This window comes from Stigmatopora nigra, chromosome 3, assembly GCF_051989575.1.
Source record: "Stigmatopora nigra isolate UIUO_SnigA chromosome 3, RoL_Snig_1.1, whole genome shotgun sequence".
Classification (NCBI taxonomy): domain Eukaryota; kingdom Metazoa; phylum Chordata; class Actinopteri; order Syngnathiformes; family Syngnathidae; genus Stigmatopora; species Stigmatopora nigra.
In genome coordinates this window covers 9,820,302-9,846,979 of record NC_135510.1, presented here as the reverse complement: position 1 = coordinate 9,846,979, position 26,678 = coordinate 9,820,302, and the positions used below count along the sequence as shown (strand labels likewise).

Below are 26,678 nucleotides of genomic sequence, written 5' to 3'. Positions count from 1 at the left end.
ACAAATGCCGTCATAGAGGCGCAGGAAGAAGTCTGCCATTGACTGTGATGGACGTCCAATCCATCTTGTGAGGGCTATTGATAGTAAGGATGTCCTGATGATGTATTTTTGTATGAAGTATTTTGTTCCATATATAGCCAGTCATTGACAGTTATAGACAGCAAATCAATTTCAACTGGGGAGGCTGGCGTGGAATGATCATCATCATAGGGCATTTAATTCAATTTAATTGTGGCCGATTGAACGATCGCTACTAAACGCTCCCATTAAAATGGAATTATTGCTGCTAAAGCCAAAGGAGTCAAAACTTCATGAGATATTTTACACCCATTTTGATTCATGGAAAATAACCTTATAAGATTGAGGACATCCCTAACTCTAACTACAGTCAAAGACCTATTTAAATTGAACAATTATTGATAAGCACCATATGCATAAATTCATACTTAGTAATTTTTAAAAGGAAAAACAAGTGAAATATAATGAAATCTAAAAGCAAAAGCATTGCTCCTCATTTGAATTATTTTGTTTATGAATGTTTTGTTTTAAACTGTATATAATTAAATGAAAAAAGTTTATAAGAGTATGTACAGTAAATTAAATACCTACATACTCAGTTCAGGTTTTTGTGAGAGAAAAAAACACTAAACAGAATGAATGTGATTAACTGGGACCCCACACATCACCAATTAAATTTTAGACGTCCTAAAAGCCATTGTCATTGCAAATATTTTACTCATGCATGAGGTTAATTTCCCATATCCATAGGATATCAAAGCAAGAGAGGTTTTACAAGACAAAAAAATCAACTACATAAAGAAAAGAAAAAAACCTGAACATAAACATTTCATTGGCTCATCATTATCAATTGTGTTAACAAAATTATGGCAATCTGAACGTTTCCTCATACCTTCCTTTCCCCAGTAGTGAGACAACTGGATCTCATTTCCAAGTTCAACATATTAAGTGCTGACAGGAGTTTGTTTATTACCAACAGGCAACAGTATACATTAAAATACTGTGTATGTCTTCTCATACACAATTGAACAACCAATATAGTATCTGCACATGGAAGGATCTGCCAATCTGGTACATGAAAAACAACAGTGTCAGTGATTTCCTCTCATCGGAACAAAACAACTCAATCTCGGGGGTTCTTCTCGAAAATCTGTGGCCCTTTTCCAAAACGAGCGGCGTCTCTCGTCTCCGAAGCACGGTAGCATACTCGATGGATGTGTTCAAACATGCCATTTTACTTGTCTCTGGATTTTTTTTTCTTTTCCAAAAGGCATCATGTGAGCTTGCTCACAATGGCCTGGTTGAGAGAGTTCAGCTGATTTGTCCATTTGTCTAAAGCTGTGTAACGAGCCCCTCCCCTCTTCTGGTAGTCCAGTTCTAGTAGTTGGTTGACTTGGTCGATTCGCCCGTGGATTGTGCTGAGGAAGACAAATAGAAAGCTTCAAAAACAGAAGTCATTTGCTGAAAATGCCAAAAAAAAGTTCAACTTTTTTTGGTGTAATTTCACAATCATGAGGAAAATCAAAAGTACAACAACAATAATAATAATAAATCAAACAAAGCAGACACTTACTTATCCAAAATGCACTGCACCAGCAGACTCTCCACATCACAAACGTCGATATTTAGCTCCTGAAACACAAAGTAAAAATGCAACCACCACGGCAAATTAAAGTTTTTTGCTATTTGCTTTGCATTTTAAACTGTTATTAAGATAATTCATTTGTTTCAATTTTTTGATGCTGTGTTTAATCTGCAGTAATCATGTCAATAACATTAAAACTCTTATTTGACATTGTTCATTAAACTCTAACGAGAAACAGCCATTTAACATCCACAAAAACCCAAAACAGTCAGTTTACCTTCGAAATAAAAGGGATGTGTATTCTTGTGTATGGTTTGATGAGTTTTATAAGTACTTGAGTTCTGATATTCCGCAGCAGCTCTGAAAAGAAAAATAAAGGTGTGACTGTATTGGCAATACATTTTTGGTATACGGTCACAGCCACTGCCGCTAGTCACTATCACCACTCACCTTCTATATGTTCTCTGATGAAGGGGTCGTCCATGATGTTACTGTGATTTGTTTTTAATATTTTCTCAAATTCAGTGATGTCGTTATTCTGGTAGGCGCTGGAAGAAGGAAAGAAACAACCAGAAATTTAATTGAGTACTTTACTAATAATGGTGGACACGTGGAATCCTAAAGAAATCAAAATTAAAAAATATAATTAAGCAAAAATTATATGAATTTGATAGATTATTTCCATCCAAAATACCTAAGGGACTGCCTTAACAATGTAATCATATTTTAATCTTATTACTCAGGACAGAAATATTGATTAAAAGAAGATTACATCCTTACCTTACTAAATTCGTCATTGCTAATATCTCTGGATCGTTTTTGTATGGTTTGGCCTTTGATGGTGGGGAAAAAAGGAAATATGAAGATTTGAAAAAGATAAATACGATTGTTTATGCTACTAGGCACTAGAAAATGATATCTAAAAACCGCACACACCTCTTGCGAGTCAAAAGGATTGATTCCCGACTTCATTAGCATGTTGGCAAGCACCAGGTACTTCAAACACGTCGTCCGTCTTGGGCTTCCGGATTCGTCGTAGTTTTTAAAGGCCTCGAAGAAGTCTGTGTGAGCTTTCTCAAACTCGCCCTCTCTCAGATGCATTTTCCCGCCGCACTCTGTTGGCGAGCAAACGAGCGCACGTTATTCATCGGAAAAAAATTGCTGGATAGACGAGGGCTTACCCCGAATGACGCCCATTATAAGTGGATGAGGGATGGCAGATTTGATGTGGAGTGACTGCTCGTACAGGGCTTTCAATTTCTTGTTGTTTTTTTGTGCCGTGTACATCTGAATTTCCAGAGCGTAGATCTCTAACAGCTGCGTCCCTTTCTTGAGGTCATCCTCGCCATCGTCCGTCTGCGACAAACATGTCATTGCACATCATCTTTGAGTAGAATTTGTTTGGAAATATTTCCACAACTGCTATCGCTCACAGTCAGAATTAGTTCAATGTCTATCACCGCCAGACAGCAAATAGGCAAAGTATAGCCTCAGAATGGTTGTGCTAATGTTAGGATAGATATTATTTGACAGGTTTGTGTTATGTACGTATTTTCTTTGTCCATTAACCGAGGTTGTGTTCTTCATTTGGTTTGAAATCCATTTATTCCCAAAATATCGGAAAGAGTTGTGAATGCCAATGCAATTCAATAATTACAAACAACCAATAAAATGTGAAATTATGACATCTTTTATGTATTCAACAGTTTGTTTACCTGACAAGACTGGTGTAATTGCCTCAGGATTTTTTGCAGCTTTCCATACTCTTCTCTTTCCAGGTACAACTTTCCCAACTAGTGGAAAGAAAAAAACTGCTTACATGTTTTGCTAAAAATTAAGGGTGACAACTTCATTATAATTAATACATTACAAAAATAAAACTCCTATCACACATGTGTAATTATTATTCTGTGCAAAGTGCTGCCTCCCAGTGGCCCTGATGAGCACACACACTTTCTTTTCTTTTTCTGCACCCTCCTTTTTTTATACAAATTATGTAGAAACCATAAAACACCTTCAATTGTGAAACACCAGTCATTTTATACATTATTGCCTTGTTGGACATCTTTTAAAATTGGGTCATTTTGAAACCTCCCATCTTTTTCACTCGATTCGGATGCTCAGAAAATGTTGTGATTGGGCCCAATTTCCGATTATGTGATCAGATCGGGGACCCCACCAAATAAAAAAACAGGTTTCTTGCCAAATTTGGGGGTGGGACTTATAGTTGTGCATGCCTTCTAGTCCAGAAGCATAACTAGAAATATTTTAATGAAGTCCCAGTCTTACTAAAATACTAACCCATGACAGCAGAAGAGAATATATTGAAGTACCTTTGTGTTGGTTTTGAACCAAAGTCTGTCGTTTTTTGCATCTTTTAAAGCTTCCAAAGTCGTTTCGTAGAACTCTTGTAGTAAATCCATCTGGCGACACATGAAACCACACAATGTAATCCGGAGACAAAACAACAGAAGATATCAGTCATACCTGTTTGGAAGTTGATATGTAGTCCAGAATGGAGTTGATGGACTTTTCCGAGTAGTTCCTGGTGACGGCGCTTCTTATATACGTCAGGAGCTGTTTGTATCGGTTCATCATCTCTGGGAAGTTAGTCTGCGTGACAAGACATCAAAACAAAGATTTAGAGTAGGAGTGTTCATCTGGGCTCCAGGTTGTGGGGTCAGTGGGAGATTAGTTACCAATTTGAAGTTTATTTTAATCATTTGCTTCAGTGCTTTGAACCCCCATTCGCCTTTTTCGCCTTCTAGCTCCAGTACCTATAAAACAAAATGTAAATCACCAGTGAGTGGAAGAAGCAGTGTATGATGACCTTTAAAACCTCCAGACTACTGAGGGATTGTGCGGTAACCTCAGTCTCAGTCTGCAGAAGGTCCCCTACCGTGTGGACGTCCTGTGTGTGGCTCTAGTTTTTTTTTTTACCTAGGTCTATAATGTCTTGTGTATTTTGTGTCTGTCTTGCTACTGCAACCAAGAAATTTAACAAATATGGGATGAAATAAAGTTCTAATCTAATTAGTTCACTGGCTGCCATTGACAGACATCCAATCCTGTGGTTCATTTGAACGTTCTACTGTTTTATTTAAACAAGTTGATCACCAGTAGATGTCCGAAACATTTGAACTGGAAAGGTGGCAGCTTCAATGTATTGGACGGCTATCGTTGTCAATGGAAGGCAATGAGTTAAATTGAGGAAAACCCCACCTTCTGGAAACTGCTGAGCGCTGCTTTGGGATCATCCTCTTTCAAGGCTTTGGAGTTGTAGTACTGGTTCTCCAGGTCAACATTAGGCTCCGAATTGCTGTCTTCCGAATATTCCTGAATGGTAGCACATGTGCAACATTGTCAACTTTATCAAGTTGCTCATCACTTCCTATGGTCATCAAACTCGGAGCGTCTACTTAAATCAGGCAACGTATTTGCTAACTAGCCGGCTGGAATGTTGTTTCCGTCACGGGACAGGCAAAACGCGTGCAAGTATCTCCAAAACTATCCTTTAGCCAAGTGTTTTAATTTTAAGAGTCGGATATTTGACAGCAGCAACGAGGCGAACGTGTGAATGGCCAGCTTGTGGGAAATATTAGCCCGAGAGGCTAACTATCAACCAGGCTAACAGCAGCTAACCCGCATTCTCGCTGCTTTCTGGTTGCATTCCAGAGAAAAAAAAAGCCACAGTTGGCTCATTTTAATCACAAATACCAGGTCGTAGTCCTCTTCGTCGTTACACATGAAATCGTCCTCCATGTCAGACATTGTGAGGGTCCGTGTTGTCCTTGTTCAGAGACGAAGACTTGGCCCGGCCTGTGCTGTGTGTTTGCGGCGGAGGGAGGAGGGAGGACGCTAGGGAGGAGGTGGCGTCCGGCAGGCAAAGAGGCGCCGCCGCAGGCCAACTTCCGTCGAAAGATGGCGCTGTTGCATCGCCTCTTCCGGCATGATCTCTGACTGGGGTTCCCGAAAGTTCACCTTAACATCGGCTGCCATTGACAACAATAAACGTCAAATTCGTTTTAGTGCCATCGGATTAACTTGAATTGAATGCTTTTATCGTCATTATACAAGTATAATGAGATTCAAATCCTACCCAAACAGTGCACAATTACAAAAAACAAGCAGGCAAATAAATAATCAATAAATAATAACAATAACTAAATGCCGATGGCAGGGAGCGATTTTAATGAGTGTAAGAAAATAAATAATTAATTCCTGCATGGAAGGGTCAACTGGGATCATCATTAAAAGAATATTTAATACAAGTCACATCAGGATTTTGAATAATGCAGTTGTATTTTTAAACTTTTATGTCTTACTTTTAAGTCTTATACTCACTCTTTCTCTTTCAAGGCACTCAAAGTACTTTGACACTATGTCCTGGATGTGTAGTACTATCTGGAGGATACTTACGATAATTTAGCAGGGTCACTAGCGCAGGGAATCAAACCCAGAAACTCTGTTAAAAAAGTGTCACTAAAGAATCCACTTTGACTTAAGTCACATGACATTCAACTACAACAAACCTTTACCTCTTCAACTTTAAATATCAATCACTATTTTGTCTATTTGCAACAGAGGTCAGCCCTTCCTCCCCAAAAAAATTCTGCTTCCTATTTTTCTGTGGAAATTTCCCTTAAATATCCATCTGTTTTCAATACACACATCATTAGAAAGTTCTTCGTAGAAAGTTTTGTAGACATTTTATTCCCGTAAAGACCACGCAAAGTTCGTGTCATGGGTTTACTTTTTTAAAAAAAAAGTGTTTAAAAAATGATGACTGTGAGTGAAAAATTCAAATCCACCATGCTACAAAGTCAATTGAGCCATAATATTTACAATATCTAGGAATGAATTATAAACACTGGTGGTAGAAGGATGAGTGCATCTGCTGATCTGTCATTTGACTTTCAGCCTAAAAAAAACCTTCAAAATATTCACATTAATAAAAATTGTTGTTATATTGACATGGTATGGCTGTCTACCGAATTCACATAAAAACCACAATATGTCTGCACATGCTATGAATGTGCTCCAGTATGTTCACACCCTTTTGTTGCTTTTGTGGGATGAGTCATTTGAGTGATAGTGCGTGCTTTAGATCTATCAACAAATCATTAATTGAAGTGTTGGATAAACATAAAGCAATAACAATGAGCAGCTTGTCTGTGTTGCAATCAACAACAGCAAAAATCATGTCGTTTTTTTGTGTAAAAAGGATGATAACAATTACACCCTGATTGGAAAACAACAGTATACAAACTAAAAAAATGTTATACTCTTGGAATGGACCACATATTGTTGTATATTCAAGTATGGAATTGTGTTCAAGTTCATTTTAAAAGGCTGCAACACAAATGGCTTGACTTATACACCTACTCATCTAAGGGTGGCTCGATGTTTGACCAAAAGTGGAATAACAAATGCAGATGTGAAGTAAAGCATGTCTGTGTTTTGTGACAACTAAAATACCACAACAATTGGATGCAATGATATCACCCAGACAAGGAAAGAGCAAACACGTTGAGAATTCATTGTTGCCTAAGAACTTCAAACGCTTCTTGTCAAGGGAGCACATAGCTACAGAAAGTCCTAGTTTATGAGATAATGGGGTGGCAAGCCACCAGCTGCCCTTTTCTTATTCCCTTACATTCTAAACCTGATTGTGGGAACCAAAAAATCGCCCCACCCATGCCCTACTTTATTTTATCTTGTAAACACTGGCATGACAGCAGCTTTAAAATATTCCACGTCTTTACCCTTAAGGTATTATCAGCACCTCATTTTTTTGTATTTGTCTGTTTCCTCGCTACAATATCGCCTGCCCACACACGAATAGGCTTGATTTACGACCTAGACATGAGAAGGTTGTTTGATATTTAAAATACATGGTGAGAAAAAGAGGGAAAAAATAACTAGACAACAATGGTCCACTGTATGGTGGCAATTGTAATTATTATAGTGTCTAGCCCACTACAATGTGTTTTTATATTGTAAGGTCATGTGAATAAACAATATCACACCAAGAAGATTTTTTTTCTGTGTCCATTATGTATGAATGCTTTTTTTTTTTTTTTGGCTTGACATGAATTGAATTGTTTGATGTGAAGTGCCGTATTTCTAGCGGTACAAAAATCCCCCCCTAATCATAAACAGTATCCTGGTAACACAACAACAGCTGACGCATGCTCATAATTCCTGATCTTGCATGTTTACCGTGCTAATAAAAATGAAACAAACCTCACTATGAATAAGTGTTTTAATTTATAGCAAAAGCCCAATTGGAACATGAGCTGTGATGCAGGTACATAGCAGAGTGCCTAGAGAAGGTCCAAACATATCTCTTAATGTTATCAAAGATATCAAATTCATCCATTCCGATTCCCTCTGTTTATATCTTTACTTGTGAATCATCCATTTTGAACTGAAGCTCCTTACAAGGATAACAAGGAGTATGTGAGCCAATTGTGAGATTTTTTTCCAGGCAGTCACAAATAGTAACTTTCCATTGTGAAAGGCCGTTGCTCACACCGGGAGATGACACTAATATACCACCATGTTACGAGTGTCATGATTAATAGCAACAAATTAACATTCTGGCACGAGAAGAAGGTTCAAATGTGAAGAAAATATATTGGTCATGCTGTAAAGATGTCTTTTTTTTGTCAAAGCATCGTGAGAATGGTTGGATTTGTGTCCAAATGTGAGTTGAAGTGGTAAACCTGCTTCTTCTCTATTTTGTCAAACATTGTGAACCTATCAATAATAAAACAATTTCTATGGTGCCATCTGGCGGCCCTGTTGCAAGAACAGTTACTTTCGGGGTTCTCAATAGACAGACTACATTTTAAAATTTACACATGTGCTCAATTGTGTTAAACTGTCATTTTTTTACTGTCCTGCAGAGGATATAGAGTATAGAGTTAAGATCGGGCCGACCTGACCCACGGCTATTAATTTTTGGCCCGGGCCGAGAAATTAACTTGATTTGCAGGACCGATCCCGAAGCAAACCCAAAATGTCATATTTTATTTGTGAGGACTCGGACTTTTGTAATAAAATCTAAGTTAAACAAGACTGTATAAACAATTACATCTTTTATATGATAATATAAATGTTTGACGATTTCCACAGTTTATTAATTATTTATTTTATAACAAGTATTCCTTAGTTTAGTATCCACACATCGATTTAGTATAGTCCTTTTTTTTTTTTTTCTCAGCGGCCTGACCCGACCTGAACCCGAAGTAATGATGGACATTTTAGGCCGATTTTCGGGTTGGGTCGGGTCAGGTTCGGGCTCAAGATCTTACCAAGATCTTTACAAGATCGTAAAGTGTTTTGAATCCACACAAGGCAGATTTTCATCTCAAGACTATCAAGATATTCTCGAGGGAAATCTCCTCACCGTGCCTTTGCGGGTTGTCTCCGGTTACTCTGGTTTCCACCTCGGTTAGGCTCCAGCACCCCCACAGTACTTGTGAGGATAAGCAGAATGGAAGATGATGACTAAAATTTAAAAAAAAGCAATATTTAATTTCAAATAGGAGGATTTTGATGAAAATAACAGCAATAATAAATATAATTGGTCCGCTGACCACATTGCATTCTTCGTTTATAAACAGGTGGATAAAGACACCTTTAACCACGTTTATATTGACATACAAGCTAGCTTGTATTTGCAAAGAATGGGACGGATGATTACATTGTGTTTTTTTGTTGTGGTTAGTTTACGGGGTCGTCAAGACCTGGGAAGAGGCCCCGGCAACTTTTAAAAGAGTAATTTAATATACAAATCCAGAGGTTTACAATCTGTAAAGAGTTAAGAAGCGAGGGAGAAGAGAGCTTACAAATGGCTCTGGGCACTTTTCCCACAACTGCGGGATTTCCACTCAGCCTCATCAATCTGGAGATGTTTACCTACAAAATGTGGGGGGCATGGCACAGTGTCTGTGTCAACGTGAGTGTAATGTATAGTCAAAAGACAGCATTGGCCTTCGTGAGTTTGCAAGGGATAGTTGCTTTCAGGTGGGGGAGATGCAATCAAATCTCCTTTGTTGAAATATCAGCACGTGTCAGTAAATAGACACATGCATCAGGATTTTGAAAATGAAATCTTTGCATGCGAGCATTGAATAAACGGATTGTCTAATGACTTTTGCGTACAGTGTGACACGTGCGTGAGTGTTGTGTTTACCCTTTACATGTCGTCCTTGCAACTCACTAGACCTTAAAATCTGGCTTTCATTTGCTTTATGTCTTAACTGGCACTATGTGGCAAATTGCAGGTGGTCAAAAAATAAAGAAATAATTCAACAAAACTGCTTTTATCGCAGTCTGTATCTACTTTTCATGTCATCGCTTGTCAAAAGTTAGTTTTTCTTAGTGTTCAAACTTTTTAATAAGTATCATTATCTGCTTATTGTCAACGTTTAAATACCTGTTTGTTCTCTAAGAGAGCATAAAGTGATGAAAGTCTTTTATTGGAGGTGAGGAACAAATTATAATCCCTTAGAAAAGCTTTCAAATGACATCAGTGTGATAGCGTGAGAGTCGCAAGTAGACTGTGAAGGAGTTGTTGTGATTGATGTCAGGTGATGATTATTTTACAGTGATCTCATTTAATGATCTAATATTTAAAAATACATTGCTTGACTCATCCTCTGTCAGACAACAGTCATAATCCAATGAATTGGAACACATTGAGAAATTTTGTAGTCTGATTAGAACAGTTAGCATTCATGTGTTACTTAAAAATCTAGAACTGTCTCGTTAGAGACCACCATAATTGTCAAGCAGTCACATGACTAAAATTTAGGGCCTTTACATCGGTTTTAAATATAAAAAATAATAATTTCATTCACAGTTTCAGCTCAAAATCATTTAAAATACTTTGTAGATTGTAGCAAACTATAATAGGCGGTACACAAAATCAATGGATCATTTTTATCAACAGTAGTAAATGGATAAATAAGTTAAAACTAGAATATGGATAAATGAGGAAGATTTTTATGTCCTAAAAAAGTACCACAATTTTTGTCTGATGTTTTTCCTTGTATGACTGTCATAAACATTCTGTAAAAAGTCCAAGAACAATTTTACTACAATTGGAAATGGAAGCTTTGGAAAATAAATGATTTTTTTAAAAGATTATCAGCAGTGGATGTCTGCGCACTTTGGGCCAAGCGGTCGTAATATTGTACTCTAAGATTAAACTATTTTTTCCATGTTTGCCCCAAAGCAAAATGGCAGTCAAGCAAATGTTGCAAAATGTTATATACGATACATTCTTAGCAACAGATGTCACAGGTAAACAGAAACAGATGGCTCCCTTTGGTCAACCAATTGCTTTTTTCAGGCAAACAACAGCAGCTTGCCCATACTTATAAACTATAACAAGTATTAAGTCCACATCGGAAAGAAAAATACAAGATTATTAATTCATTTTCAATGCTGATTATCCTCACAAGAGTCGACGGGGGTGCTGGAGCCTATTCCAGCTAGCTTCGGGCACTAGGCGGGGAAGACCTTGAATTGGTGGCCAGCCAATCGCAGGGATCGAGGAGACAATAAAATTAATGAAATGAATTTAGTGTTCAACCAGCCTGCCCTGCATATTTTTGAGATATGAAAGGAAACTGGAGCACCCCTAGAAAACCCACGCATGGAGAGCATGCAAACTCCCCACAGGAAAGCCCATAACTGGGATCGAGCCCATAACACATTCCAGTCATTTATCTGATCACCCAATAAATATTTAAGCAACATTCTGTTATGAGGGCTCTTTAAAGCAGTAGCTATGAGAAGATGGCGTGGATGTCACATTAAGTCCTCCAATGTCAGGAATTTTCTGGATGCTCAATTCTGCTTATTCAGTATTTTTTTAATTAGAGGAAGATGTTTCCGTGTGCTTGTGTAATAAAACCTCTCATAAGTTTCACTCCATCAAACTTTTACGCAACACAAATCAATAAATAATGAAAGGAAATACAACATGGACAGAAACTCAAGCTGTGTTAAGAGCCAAGTAATAAAATTCAGTTTCAAAAATGGTAAATGCTTTTTTAATGTTTTTGTTGAATTATCACAGAAAATTAATTTTTAAAGTTTGTTTTAGGTCAACTTAAAAAAATCACCGCCTTTGAAAAATGATCAAAAAAGGCAAAATAAAATTAATACCATCATTAGCTAGTAAAAGTTATTTGTAGCAGGACGTTGTTGGATAATCAAGCATTTGAAAAATAACAGCATTTAATTTCTCTGTTGTATAACCGTGAATAAAAAAAAACACCAACAAATGTCAGTCTCAAGGAGTTTGTCATTTACTGTGTTTAAGCATTTTTTCTGATCTTATCTGATTGTCCAAAATATGGCATTTTTCTGAAAGATCAATCCGTAGAAAGAAAATCAGTAGCAATGACATCACAAGACACAAGACATACGACCGCTAAGGGCTTAATGTCATTTGTCACGAAATGTTTGCTATTCTGGCTGAGTGTAAGCTTAAACACAGTCATGCAACTCCAGCAACACTGTGTAAAAAAATTGTGTCCCTCATTTGGACACCACCCATCAATGCCAGCCAGACTCATACAGGCCGCATTAAGTGGCCCATTTAGTTAAGTGAAGCCACACACTCCACTCTTTTCAAGTCGATATACTAGTTATTCTTTATATGCTCTCAGCTCGCAAGTCTTAATTTCACTACGCTCCGTGGTTTGAAACCCCCTAGTGTTTTATGGTTGTTAAACGCAGCACCTAAATTAACTACACCATATTCACATCACGCCGTTTTAAGAAACATGTGCGAGTCGACCCTGGATGTGGGGCACATGCGGGGGATGGAGAGGGAGTTGGGGGTGTCGGTTGTGGTACTTAAATGCTAGCAAAGTGGAACAGCATACACTATGACAGAACTGGAAGAAGATGGAGCCACTCATAAGATGAAAAGAAAAGACATTCAACATTTAATGCAAATGACAGCAATCTTCTCCAGTTTAATTTCAGATTATTCCATACAATGCTGTCTTTAGATAACAAAGTTAGGCAAGGGTTGGGTTAGTTACCTCTCTTTAATATTTAGTATTGTTTTTAAATCATTGTCCACAAAACAAAGTAATGAATCACCACACAATTTTAGGGCTAAAGCATAATGTCTGAATAGTTTTAACCTTGTTAGTATTTGTGATAGAATGTATAGTATGTTCTTTTAAATAGCTTTACAACTTGTTATCAATTTATATAAGTTTAACTTCTGTAGAGGAGCGGGGATTGCAATGTTGATGTCAATCAAAACAATGTCTTATTGCATTTATAGGTGGTTCTAATAATATTTCATTTTGTGGTTGCTAAACCAACTTTGTCAATCCTAAAAATTGCATGATATCTTCACTTAACTGCTAACATTCTCCACTTTAATGATGGTCAAAGTGTGCTATGATGGAACGCTGGTTGTCTCTAAAGAAATTACTACAAAAATAAATCTACAAACAGCACAATGTTCAGGTGGCTTCAACCTTTTTCTTGTCTATGAAAATCCTTTTATGGTTTGAAGCCGATGCTTGTTTCTAACCGACTGCATTGTTACAAGAAAGGCCGTACTTCTTGTACTACATTAACAGATATGATGAGCAGTTAAGATTGAGATCCCTAACAGCTGTTCCTGCATTAAATGGGATCAGAGTACTATTCCCCAGACAGCCAAGCAAAACATCGCTACACATTCTTGAACAAGTCCAATTACAACTAGCTTAATTCACCACAAACTGTCTACAGTCATTTGACATTGACAAGTCTTGTTATAATCATTTAACTTCTCTTTTTAGAAATCCAGTCCCCACTGGGTTCCTCCCATGACAAATTGTATTGAATTTTTAACTTTAAGGACATTTTTCATGTAGTTTTCTTTTCCTCTTTTAAACAGATTTGACTAGCAGTGTTGTACTTTTATTCAAATTTTCTGTAGCTTTTTAGTGAAAGTATCCTTTGACTAACGATATTTCTCGCCAAACACCCAATCAATTTACTCCAGGGAGACAGTAAAAGTTAAAGTTGACGCCCCAGATCAGACAGACGCAAAGGGGTCAGACTGAGGTGTGACCATGTGTTATTTTACTGCACTAACACACAGGAAGAGCTGCTTCAAAGTGTGCAAAGCTGTGTATACAAAAGTGGTGTACGTAAATAGCTTGCTATTGCACTTCAACCTGTAATATTGCTTTGCCCACAACCATCACTGGAATGTGTTAAGAACATTCTATTGAACACAAGATAATGAAACAGTCATCACTGGGATTTGTTAGTTTAAAATTCACCAATCCCATTGAAATTAAACAGGGCTAAGTAAATACATCCCACCATTGAATTTGACCGAAAAAAGATTAAAATGCTCTAGGAGCATGCTTTTGACGTACTATTTATTTATTGAATTGAAGTGAAGCATTGTGTTGAATTAGGCAATTGAAGTAAAATTGCATTAGCTCACACCTTTTTCTCATTCGGTTGACTTTAACTACCATTTGGGCGACCACAGTCAATCTGTTCTCAATTGCTTACAATTAACGCAAAATTTAATTGCCAGTTTGTTAACTGGAACCAGTTCTCAGTCTCTAGCCTTTTTAATAATAAAATTCACTTAATCTTGCTAATCACACTAAAATATATGCACACTATTCCTAGCTCTTCTTCCTCTTAAATCTCAGTTATTAGACACACTTAATACTGGTATTATAAAACTAAAAGGGTGCTCTGAACTGGGGGAAAATGTAGGAAAAAAAAGCTTTCATAAGACTATTGTTCTACTTGTCAGGGTCCATGTGTGTCATAATGTTCTTTATTTCCTTCTTGGTAACATTAGATTTTCAGAACATAAAATGTGACTTCATTTTCATCACTGATTCCTTGAGATGAGTCAGTGAAAAGACTACAGTTCATTACTCACTTGATTTGACAGGCGTCTTTGTTACTTTTAACGAAGAAAAATCCTTTACTGGAAACAAGTGCCATTGTGTCGCTCTGTGCACACGCTTGTTTACAAGTCCGTTATTTTTAGTCGGCGCTAATGTTGTGAAGCTCCTATCCTTAGAGATCCCTAATCATCGTGGAATTTAGAAAGCAAAAACTGAACCCAAACAGTTTAAAACGGTGCTAAGAATAGACAGACCCAGACATAATTCACTCTAGCGACGTGAACGCAATCACATCGTTGCAAGGCAGAATGACCAGAAAATAGACAACCACTCTTCTCTCTTCAAGAATGCTTTTAGAGGATTGTGATCTGGCAGAGGCAGATGTCTTTTCAGCTATAGTGGAAACTATCATAAATTGTGGTGCAATATTTGAGGACTGACACTTTGAGGGATTCCAACCAGGTGATAATTCAAAAAGCAATATTCCTGTCTCTCATTGGAAACAACAAGTATGACTTGATTGACATGTAGCATAAGCAATTAAAAGATTTACTGCCTTGAGTAGAGAAATGAGAGAAATTAGAGTTGGAATGGGAATGAACTGCACGTCACAAAGAAGTTTTTACATTGATGTTGACAATGGACAGAAGGTGGAGTATATCCATAAATGGTTGCCAGCACATTATAGGGCACAAATATGCAACCTTTCACACTCGCAATCACAACTACAAATCACCCTACCAAGCATACTTTTGGGATGTGGGAGGAAACCAGAGTACCTACAGACAACCTTTGCATATAAAGGAAAACATGCAAACTGTACACAAGAATTCCTGATTGTTCGAACCCATGTTCTTGGGGTTGCGCAGCATAAAGTTATTCTGCAACATTACATTATTTTCCAGATTATTGGATAACGTGGATTGGCTGGGGCTGCGCCTTAAAAGTCTTTAAAGTCTGGCCACCAAGATTGTTATATTGTGTTCTTCAGGCTATAGTAATTCATTTAAAAAAAAACGTAAATATGTTATATTAATAGGTGCTTATTTTGCCTGTTGTTCCCTATTTTACTATAACTTTAACATAGAATTTTGTATAACTTATAGTCAAGTGCGACTTTTTCCCTTTCATTTTGCATTATGTAGCTAGTGATATTTATACTGGGGTGCAACTTAAAGGCTGAAAAATATGCTCGCCTGTCATTCACTGTGATGTCGTTATTGATATTAGAAAATTTAATGAAGATCGAGTAGAGTATTATTTACTCACTCCAAAGTAAAACCAAGTCGGAAGTATTCACTACTTTTGCAAACCACTAGTTAGGATAAGCAAATGCGTGCCAAGAATGATGTTTTTACATAATGAGACTTCCTTGTGGTCATTTTGGTCCTGAGTCATGCAATTCTTTGATATATGGCCTACTTGACCCCAACTCCTCATCACGGGAGCGATAATGTGACCCCCAGGGAAAAGGTTTGGGGAACCTTGCTTTTAAGTAATCTAAAACCGGACCAAAAGACCTGGGGCAATTCCAGGACTTGATTACTATGACTCCAACGAAAATAGGTGCTTTCTAAGAACATTTTCATTTGAGAAATAGTCAAAGTGTGGCTTTGATTTTAATGAGATCAAAGGTTAACGTCCTCTTTTTGGTCCTAATTGTTCTTCCTTAACTTAAGGACAAAACTGCCATGTCAAGCACTGTTGATGTAGTTGTTTTGATTCCTTTCTAATCAGGAGACGCAAATTCATCCATGTCTGTGAGGCAATTAGTTCAACTCAGCAATTTGAGCTTCAGCTTGGTGCTCCGACTAGAAAAAAGTACCTTTTATCTAAACATAAAATAAATGTATCTCATTTTTTTGCCAATCTATTATTTTCAGACCAATTACGTCTAAAGCAAGCAAAAAGGCATAGTCAAATAATCATTTATATAAGAATTATTTCATGTTTTTAGATATAGTTCATAGTTTGTCTGCATTGTTAAATGAGAAAATAGACTGCAATGTGTCTGTCTGGTTTACCCTACACAATTGAACTTCATTGTTTTCCTTTGAACAATACCCCAAAGCAATGTTGTTGTTTTTGGAGTCTGCTCCAAAAATTTAAATGTAACATGCTTTTTGGCAGCTATAAGGATTTACAGGCCTGAGTCTGTTAATCGTCTCAACTCTGCAGGTGAAAACTCAAAACATGCCAGTGAAATAAATCTTTTGGAGTAAGTCCACAAGTTTTTTTTGTTGTTTTGTTACACAGCATAATCCTATTAGCAGAATTCTCAGACTATTAAATTGATTTCACATGTACACTTTGTATTGATTCCGGAGTGTAAATCTCACATGCATGTTTTTCTTATTGGTGAGGAGACTGTTTTATAACAGAATTAAATTTGATGACATGTGCACATCAATCATTGGTGCCTGACTTTTAATTGTTTTCTCTCCGGGGTGATGAATTAATTGCAGACCTATTGTTGCTAGTAGGTAGTGTTAGTTAGCTCTTTGGGTACGCTTATGACTTCTTTGGACTGTTGAGACATTTAGAGAACCGGGCAGTTGTAGTTCAATTTGAACTTGTTTCATGATAGTTGCAGATAGGATAATCACTCATGTCTTTGAACCATTTGGCCCCTCTCTTGGAAGACTCAAGAAATCCAATGTGATGGGTGGGACCTTCCAACAATGACAAATTCTTCCACTGACATTTAAAATATTATAAATGTCCTCCAAAATAAATCCTAATAGCGTAATACTGACCAGTGAGTGAGCACCCAGTCTACGGATTGAAAAAATCCATTTGTGCCGAGCAGAGTGTGAACTGTCCCTGAGGTGACTCATGGGGCAGACGAACAAGCCAGGGTGACACCTAATAGATCAAATCTTTACGACTGTTCGTTTAGAGATGAGAAGGAGACCTGCTACACCCAGAAGTCCAAGTCTCTCAGGCCTGAAACCCTGACCTCCACAGGGGAGGGCATCATATAAACTTTTGAAGTGCACCTACTTCCAAGCAAATGTCAGGTATGTAGGGCAATTCTGAGACTAAATACAAACACAAAAAGCCAGGGCATGCACGACCACTGACACATTGATGATTACTGAGCAGATATGTTTTCTGTTTTCTCCCTTCAGATGGATACCTGCTAGCCATAAGTTGTAGCTTCCCACTACACACAATATACCAAAATGATTCCATTGCTTGTCTTTGAAGCAGTTCTGCATCAGTCAAGGATTCGATTCAACTCAGAAAAAACGGTGCGTGCAGAATTTAAAAAATAGACAAGACATTCCCAAATGCTTTTTTCAAGGGGCAAGTATTTCAGCAATTACTATTACAACATTAAAAGACCCTGGGGCAAGACATTTCATGGAAAAGTAAGGGGTTGAATTGCGGGCGCTAACCCGTGTCAAGGAGCGGCTGTGGTTTAGTTTGCAGCTCCCTCTCACGTCCGCTGTGTGAGAGACAGAAAGAGGCAGGCAGAGGGTGTTTTCCTTCTGCGTCATGGCCAGAGACAGCTGACTGGTTGGGATCTATAATTGCTCTCAAGTGAGGTCAGCGGAAGGCATTTATCTCAGCGACACCGGGGGATGCGCACACAAAGTTTCTCTCTGCCAGGAGCCAGCGGGAAGACATTGGAACAGACGCAAGTGCTCAGTTCTTTGCTGGACTTGCTTGAGACGTAACAATTGAAATTGATGCTGAAACGGAATACAACTCTGGCAAGTCCTGTTATCACATGTAAGTCGTTTGAATTGGCCATTTTCTCTGTTGCTTTCAACTCACAAATATGAGATGGCGCACTGCAGATTCCTGATTAGTAACTAGCAGTGACATAACGTCTCCCACATTAGCACATGCATATTTATGTATGAGAATCACTACATTTTCATAGTGTTAACATATTGTATCTAATGTAATGTATTTTGTATTCTTAGGACTGTAACATTTCCTGACATGAGGATGGAGAACTCAAGCTATAGTGGGACTGCGGACTAAAGCAAATCCAAAAAACAGTGTACTGTAACTTTCTGGAGCGTCACGACCACAATCAGCCTGACTGAACGCAGGGACTTCCCACCACAAGAACACGGACCCCCGAGGTCGCCAGTGGACCAGTTCAGGGGGTTAACTTGGGCTGAGGGGAAGCACGGCAGATCTCCCGTTTCAGTATGTTGCTCATTGATCCCCACTGCATTCTATTATAATGCGCAAATGGATGCTGACATGGAACCTTACATATCTGTTTTCGGGACTCTACCTGCACGCCGTTTTCCTGCTGGGCAGCGTGTGTGTGGTCTACAGTGACTGCACTCCGGCTCAACTCGCTGCCATTATGAACTGCTCAAGACACGAGCGTCACACAAGGAATTACGACTACATGGAGGGAGGAGATGTGCGGATCCGACAGCTGTTTAGTCGCACCCAGTGGTTTCTGACCATTGATGAGAAAGGCAACATCAACGGAACTCAAGATCCGACCAACTGTTACAGTAAGCACCACTGTTTCATTTTTTCTTAAAGCTTCGTAGCAGCATGAAGAAAAATGTTTTAACTTGACAAGTTTCTTCCTATAGTTAGTTTTATGTCAGCTGGTTTAACAATGACAAATGGTTGCTTCTTCAGAATGTTTCCGAAGTTTAGATGTTGAATGTTTACACTGTATATGTGTAAATGTACTTTCCATGGAGATGATAAAGGGCTCTAATAGATATTCATTAATTTATTGAACTCGCATTTTATCCAAACGAATATGAATGAGTTCTTTTAAACTAAACTATGAAGTTACTAATTGATTTTTTTTAATGGGTTTTTCGGAGAAGTTGAACATTATTAATTCAGGAATGCGAGTACAATTTGATTTTTCAATAAAATTAAAGAAACAGTCATGGACAATGCTGTGCAATGTCATTATTCTATGGTTCATTTTATTGGTTATAAAATGAGTCTAGGTAGACTACAGCTATTTAAATTACTTTAGTTAGTATGTCTTTGGTTGTTTGTCTCCTTGTGCCTTGCGATTGGCTGGCCACCAATTCATGGTATCCCCGCCTGCAGTATATAATTGGCTGGGATAGGCTGCAGCATCCAATGGATGTATGTGAAAAATAGTAAGAAAAATAGCATATCTAATAGTTTAATGTCTGCCATAGTGTCCTAATGCCAAGGGATGGATAAAACGTATTGTGTGTAGCCAGAGTGACAGCGGTAAATCAAAGCAGGTGGTGGCAGCCTGTCAAAGCCTATTGAGTCAGTCATGAAGTCAGTTAGGGGCTGCTTGACAAGCGCGTGTGATCTTGCGCTTACGCGCTTACGCGCTTACGCTGGCATATTTTGCCTGATTTACTCTTCCCCAAAAACGCTGCGATCAAGGAATGTTATGGGCACAAAAGTGAACAAAAAAATGCTGATGATTTTGACAGGACAATTTTCCCTATTATAAGGATGTCACTCAAAACTACTTTTGAAAGCATCAAAATAAAAATAAATATTCCTCGAAAAAAAAGTTGGGAATTGTTAAGGAAAGTGTGGTAAAGGTCCTATTTTTATGGGCTTCTTAGAATGTTTTTAGAAATCATTTCCTCCTATCTGGTTGCGTGGCTTTGGCTGGAATGTCGCCATGGCAGCAAAAGATAGCCAAGATGTTTTGGCAACCACGGCGGGAACATGATTTCTGTCTTTTGTGGCTGACAGTTGCATGCAAACAGCAAACCAAGAGCCATTTAAGCTACAGTTTATCCATTATTTCAGAAAACAGAATATGGAATAAAACCCTATTGTGAAACTATGACAAGCATTGAATTTGTCCCCTGCATTCCAGTCTGGAGGAATGCCTGTGGAGCGTGTTTTACAATATTTTGGACATATTGTTAGAATTGTTAAAAGACATGCTGTAGCAACCATCACTAACATCAAATACATAAAACATATCATGTGTTGTTTATTTTTATTGGGGTAGAAAGAAGGAAGATCAATGTCAGTGTTCAAATGTGACTAAATAGTTCCTACTAAGAAAATTAGTGATGCTATGGCCATCTGTCTGCACTGATCAAGTAATTGCTATAAAGTCAAACTATATAGTCGCGGGCTCAATTCCCGCTGATAGCGGTATGACTGTGAGTGTGGATGGTTGTTTGTCTCTCTCAGTGCCCTACGGCTGACTGGCAACCAGTCTAGGGTGTAGTCTGCCTTTCGCCTAAAGTCAGCTCCAGCAACCCCTGCAAGCCTTTTGAGGGTGTGAGGTACGGAAGATGAATGAATGAATGTAAATCTATAAAAATACTACAACTCTATGTCTATAAAAGACATAGCGTCTTTGGATGACCTTATACAACATGCCTTTATATCAGCCAAGTATCAACGAAAGAGACAGTGATAGACAACTGAGAATACTGAGCATAAACAACATTCCAAGATTGCGATGCTGTCATCTGTTTGTGATCTAGCAAATGAGATCAACACTGCACTTCTAATAGAGGTTTCCTATATTCATACATGAGTTGGAAATGTTACTACATCCTACTTTCATTTAAGAAATGATTGACTGTCATGTGTATGAAGTATCTTTTACAAAACTAAACCATGTGGTTGCCTACTTTGTCAGCTGTATTGTACACGTTCATTGTGCACTGTACGTTAGGGATGGGAGGATACAGTTAAACTCGCAATACGCACCTTGATATGCCAAGGTCATGATACAATATCCCACAAAAATTGTCATTATGATATAATTCAGATCCAAAAAGTTGAATAGAATTGTTTTATTGTCATTATGCAAGTGTAATGAAATGTAAGATTTTAAGATTGAACTCTTCAGCAAGCATTTCAACCGCTGTTGTCAACAATGCTCCTGGGCGTACGGCTAATGAACTCGCCGACATTCATCACTTGTTGTTTACATGACCACCAACCACAACTGTAGTGCACGCGTGTGCATATGCACTCGCAGTGTTCAGGAGCGGGCCTCGACTCTTGCGTGCAAAGCTCACGAGAGGAGGTCATTTTCTCAACTCCGGGGGGAACCTGCCCTAATCTGTCTCCCATATGTGCTATGGCATATAATTTGTGATTTGTGTAAAGGCCAAGAAGGTCAGCTAACATGTTTGAATAAAGCCAGAGGCATTATTGTGCACAAGAACTTCCTTCTGGTTCTGTTAATGAAGACAAATGACGCAGCATTGAAGGCTGGATGTCGACAATATCTTACCTGCTCTGTTCTATGTCCCCATTACTGTCTTATAGGCATCTTAGAAATCAGGACAGTGTCTGAAGGGGGCATACTAGCCATTAAAGGCATCAAGAGCCAGCATTACATCTCCATGAACAAAGGTGGACAGCTTCAAGGAAAGGTAAATGTCAATGTCCAACCACAGAATGACATATCACAACAGCCCATTTCAGGTTACGCCTTCTTGTCACAGAGGACCTACAATGAAAACTGCAACTTCAAAGAGGTCTTCCTAGAAAACTACTTCAATGCCTACTCTTCGACAAAGTGGACTAAGAATGGGAGAGAAATGTTCATCGCGCTCTCTCAGAAAGGACGGCCCATGCGAGGGAGGAAGACGAGGCGGGAGCATGTCGCCTCACACTTCATTCCCATGAAATGCAGAGATGAGGAGAGAAGAACGGACTAAGACTTAAAGACTCGCAAACAGTATGAATTGATGTACCAAATATGTTAACAGCCATGTAAACTCATCACCAGCTACACATCACTTTCCTCAAAGCTGCCATTGGCATTTTCTAGACGAAGTTTTGCAGTTTTTATGAGCAGTAGCCTAGCAGTTTTCCCTGTCCCTGATTGGTATTCTATGCCAGATCAAGAAGCTTTCTTGTTGGATGGCAAGTTTCTTGGAATAGGATCTGTTCATGATTAACAAGGCAGCAAAAGGCCAGTACCTTCCACTTTTGAATTAAACGAGGAGGACTGATACCAAGCTTGAGGCTGTTGAACATTCATTTTTTGCTTGAAGACTGATAAAATGGGTATCACTAGTGTTTTTTTCAGTCTTAGATAGGCTTCCCATTGGGTTTGCGTGAATGCCTGCTCTAGTAAGTTTTTTGGAGGGGTGGTCATCTGTCAAGAACAATGTTGGTTCAAGAAATGTATCATCATGACTAAAATTGTACTATAAATGAGAGCAACGATTGTGAACCTATTTTTTTGGTTAGGGAATACTGCTTTTTCCGGACAATAGAGTTGCACTTTTTTTTTTAAATAGTTTGGCTAGGCTGGTTGGTGCGACTTAGATAACTTTAGATATAATATTGTATGTGTAAATGTTAGTTCATTGAACAAGGATGAACATTACCCCAAAAGAGCCATGAGAGTGCACTCTTGGCTAGTAATTAAGAAGCAATAAAAATGAACTTGAAAAGTGTATTCTTATATTTAATATATTATACAATTCAGTATAATAACAATTACAAAGGACGAATGATTTCGAGCTGTTTAATTTATTACATTTTATATGAGAAATCTTTTTCATTGTTTTTGAATGCTCCTATTACACTAGAGTGTATTTCTCATGTATTAAACCCTCATTTATTTCTTTTCTAATCAGATCAACGTTGAGGTTTAATTTGAAAGGAAATAAAAAGAGGCTGTTTTTGTATTCGTCATACTGTTTTTTTGGACAACTTTTCGAAGGGAGGTTGTGAAGTTACACAAAATAGCTTACAGAAATCTAGACACTTATATTGGTTAAAACAACAAACCAAACATTATAACATCTTGTCTTCATAGGACACTTTACACAACAGCACAAGAAAGTATTGACATTAACTTGTTCACAGGTTTATAAACTACATTTTAGTGTTATTTTATTATTAAATATTCTATTTCTTTATGAAAGATTCCTGTGTTGTCTTGTTTTCTATATTAACATATTCAAACATGAACTGTGCATAAGCATGATTTGTTATTTATTATGATATATAAAAAGTTTGATATCTTTCAAACTGTTTTATGGTTACATCATTGATTTCAGAACATTACAATCACCTACATACAGTCCTCTGGAGATATTAAAAACTATGTATTCTCACAATAACTGAGATAATCCAATAAAGGTGATACTGATGACTTTTAGATTAAATTTAAAAAAAAAACCTTACTGGCAGACAGCTAAGAAACATTTGGGAAAACTTTGTTTTGCAGACGAATGACATGATCCCATTAGAATGAATTCACAAACCTATCAAGGCATGACCCAAATATGAGTCATTTTAACGTAATTTGAAATTCCACTGAGTTTTCATGACAGTGAGCACAATTATTAGAGATCTCGGCAGAGTTCCCACACACTCCATGCACAAACACACACACACACACACACACACACACACACACACACACACACACACACACACACACACACACACTCATAAATGAACACATAGCTGTACCTCTTTGGGCTGGGTTCACATCTGGACCCCTGTCAGACAGAGACAGTCCAATTGAGAGAGAAAACCCCTGAAATACATTTGACCCAAACAACATGTGAGCAAGGTAAAGCCGCCTGCCAAGTCACGCAAAGTTAGTCTCCGTAGATAATTTGGAACATATTGCCAGTGTAAACACATTTTCACACAAATTCAAGGTAGTGTATTCCTGGTAGAGACAAGAAATGAGAGCGAAGTAAGTGCCAGGAGAGAGCACGCAATGTGGCATTTCCACAAAAACTACACATTTACTAACTTGTGTCACAATACAACAAACTTTCAAACAAGTAAAGAGCTTCAATAATATGTAGTATGTATACTATTATTTAAATAACGTCAAAGTATAAACTACACTGTATGCAGCATATGTAGCTAAAATAGGGTAGCTAAGTGCTTCTTCAACTTTTTTCTAGTGTTCCACCAAAATATAATTAACTCACTATGTAAAAGAAATGACTAATTATTAAGGTCGTAATTATTACAACGGATAAGAACGTGAAAACAAATGTTGGTTTAAGGGCAGCCTGGTGTAGAATTGGTTAGTGCGTGGGCCTCACAGGTCTCGGGTCAAAGGTTCGTTCCCAGGTCGGTCATCACATTGTGGAGTTTACATATTCTTCTCGAGCTCGGGTGGGTTTTTTCCCGGGTAATCCTGGGGGATACCCTGAATCGGTGGACAGGCAATCACAGGGCATGAGGAGATGGACCTTGGATCGAACCCTCGATCTCAGAACTGTGAAGCCCACTTGCTAAACACCCCACTTTTAGAACAGACTTTGATTTTCTTTGCCTCCTTTTTTTTGAGACCTCACAAGCATTTTGTGACAAATAAGAATGTTAAATGAAAAATGTAACCAAACCACATTGAAATTGAATCTGTTTTATTGTTAGTGCGGTGTGGAATACTTATTAAACTTATTAAAAACTGCTGCGCAAACAATAATGTTAGATTCTTGAGATGCTTTTGAAAAAAAAGGAAAATATATATGTTATGGATTTTACTGTGTTGGGCCCATGTCCTTGGTGTTACCTGCAACACATCAGTTTGAGAGTGCCACACTGTGAAGCTTAATTAGCTGTGTGGTTACGTAGTCAAGTAATGACAAAAACACATCATTGATTATAATGGTTAGAAATCCGTTTGATATTTGCGCAGACGTATAAATACAGAAAACCACATGTGGTCTATATTACTGACCGCGTGTGCAGACGTCAGCAGTCTGATGATATGAGCAGCACCTTGGGAAAAGACTGGTGGTGGGAGGGGGTTGTAAAAAGTACTCACGAGTGAAGAGCAACGTAGAGGAAGGCTAAAGGGTCTCGTGCGATGTGAGGAGGTGGTCCTGGGCGAACACAACGAAAGGGGGAGGTTAAAAGTTGAAGTGCCAAAAAAAATAACATATCCTCAATAAAGGATACCTAGCTATCCAAGTAGGGGATTTCCCATTTTCACCAAAAAAGATTGCTTCTTTATGTGGTGAAATAATAAGAATGAATGAATTTCCATTAATCCCCCTCAGCACTATAGTCAAATCTGGCAATTGGTCAATATTAATCTGATTCGTATAGCAGCTGTATAGGAGCACTTAAAAAATAGCATTGGTTAATATGCTAAAGATATGTTTCGATGGATAAGAGATGGGATTATCATCATTGTCAGTCAGAAATAAATCTTTGAATATAAATGTCATTAAATCCAGTTCATAAAAAAGGGAGCTAAAATATGTGAATGGCGAGTGCTACAATCTCACATCAAATACATGGCAAGGTCTTATCTATTACACATCTGCTTGCTACGAAAACAATTGTTTCATTTAAAAAAAGAAAGTTAAATTAAAAGCAGGCAACCTTCAGAACAATCTGTTTTACATCAAACTAACATATGGCATTGAGAGAAAGTGTGAAATTATATTTAACAGGTTTTTTGAAACTTTCATTTTGCATTATGAAGGAGCCAAGGGAAAGAGACAGAAGAGGAATTTTGTGATAAAAACAACCACCAAAAAAAGATTTCAACTATGCAGACTGTAAAAAATGTGAATATTTAAGAAAAATATAGGATGATCAACTTGACATAAAAGGTAAAAATAAAAATAGTGTAACTTGAATGTAGACATTGAAGAGGTCGGAATACAAAATTAATTTACTTAATTATTAATTGTTTACAAAGTCAAGTTTTCCTTTTTTTAATCTTTAAATTTAATTTTATAATCTATTGACACATCAAGTTATATTTATTATTTTGGTAACATTTTTCCAGGCAGTTAAAAGTAAAGAAGGCAATCAAAAAAACAGAAAAACAACAGGGTGCATTATATGTTTGCACATCTGTAGAAAAACAAAGTAACAAAAGGGGATGAGGGTAAAACTACTCAAAAAGTTACTCACCTGCATTATGAACTTTAAAAAAAATGTTTCGGGGTATAATATAAAAAGTATAATAAAAAATGTTTTAAAAAAACCAGTCTACACCAAGTGACTACATGTTGTTATATTATTTTAGCATCGGTTTCAGTCAGAACAGGTATTAAAACCCTATTCATCGGGGTTGCTATATCAAAAAGACCATCTTAATGTGCCTTAATTGCACATTCTTATATAAAGATGAACTTATATTTTATGTCAAGCATTTAAACATGAAAAGGGGCGATTATCATTTTTCTATCTCCACAAGCCTCGCTATAAACGCAGACAACATGGAACGTAGAGTTTGCACA

At 37.7% G+C, this 26,678-nt stretch overlaps 2 protein-coding genes and 1 long non-coding RNA gene across 3 annotated transcripts; 1 reads left to right on the top strand and 2 right to left on the bottom strand.

The window, feature by feature from the left end:
- Window positions 1-962: 962 nt before the first annotated feature.
- cops2 (COP9 signalosome subunit 2) lies at window positions 963-5,490 on the bottom strand. The gene is made up of 13 exons (XM_077713885.1): window positions 5,321-5,490; window positions 4,826-4,939; window positions 4,303-4,380; window positions 4,091-4,216; window positions 3,937-4,026; window positions 3,319-3,396; window positions 2,785-2,959; window positions 2,540-2,718; window positions 2,384-2,436; window positions 2,054-2,151; window positions 1,881-1,963; window positions 1,592-1,650; window positions 963-1,436 (listed from the first exon to the last, which is right to left on the bottom strand). The coding sequence occupies exons 1-13, from the start codon at window positions 5,372-5,374 to the stop codon at window positions 1,292-1,294; spliced, it is 1,332 nt and encodes a 443-aa protein (XP_077570011.1). The 5' UTR covers window positions 5,375-5,490; the 3' UTR covers window positions 963-1,291.
- Window positions 5,491-8,955: 3,465 nt separating this feature from the next.
- LOC144194671 (uncharacterized) lies at window positions 8,956-26,631 on the bottom strand. Its single transcript, XR_013325949.1, has 4 exons — window positions 26,350-26,631; window positions 25,160-25,304; window positions 23,926-23,992; window positions 8,956-9,118 (listed from the first exon to the last, which is right to left on the bottom strand). It is a non-coding gene; the product is annotated as an uncharacterized LOC144194671 (long non-coding RNA).
- Window positions 18,066-23,373, top strand: fgf7 (fibroblast growth factor 7). Its single transcript, XM_077713246.1, has 4 exons — window positions 18,066-18,255; window positions 18,453-19,007; window positions 21,757-21,863; window positions 21,936-23,373. The coding sequence occupies exons 2-4, from the start codon at window positions 18,722-18,724 to the stop codon at window positions 22,149-22,151; spliced, it is 609 nt and encodes a 202-aa protein (XP_077569372.1). The 5' UTR covers window positions 18,066-18,255; window positions 18,453-18,721; the 3' UTR covers window positions 22,152-23,373.
- Window positions 26,632-26,678: the final 47 nt, after the last annotated feature.

What these genes read in the sequence shown, in the direction of transcription:
- cops2 (XM_077713885.1), bottom strand. Translation starts at nt 5,374, where the DNA reads ATGTCTGACATGGAGGACGATTTCATGTGTAACGACGAAGAGGACTAC. An exon ending in CATCAGAGAACATATAGAAG is followed by an intron (nt 1,964 to 2,053) that starts GTGAGTGGTGAT and finishes TTTTCTTTTCAG; the next exon opens with AGCTGCTGCGGAATATCAGA. An exon ending in GTGCAGTGCATTTTGGATAA is followed by an intron (nt 1,437 to 1,591) that starts GTAAGTGTCTGC and finishes TGTCTTCCTCAG; the next exon opens with CACAATCCACGGGCGAATCG.
- fgf7 (XM_077713246.1), top strand. Translation starts at nt 18,722, where the DNA reads ATGCGCAAATGGATGCTGACATGGAACCTTACATATCTGTTTTCGGGA. An exon ending in AGATCCGACCAACTGTTACA is followed by an intron (nt 19,008 to 21,756) that starts GTAAGCACCACT and finishes ACTGTCTTATAG; the next exon opens with GCATCTTAGAAATCAGGACA. An exon ending in GTGGACAGCTTCAAGGAAAG is followed by an intron (nt 21,864 to 21,935) that starts GTAAATGTCAAT and finishes TTCTTGTCACAG; the next exon opens with AGGACCTACAATGAAAACTG.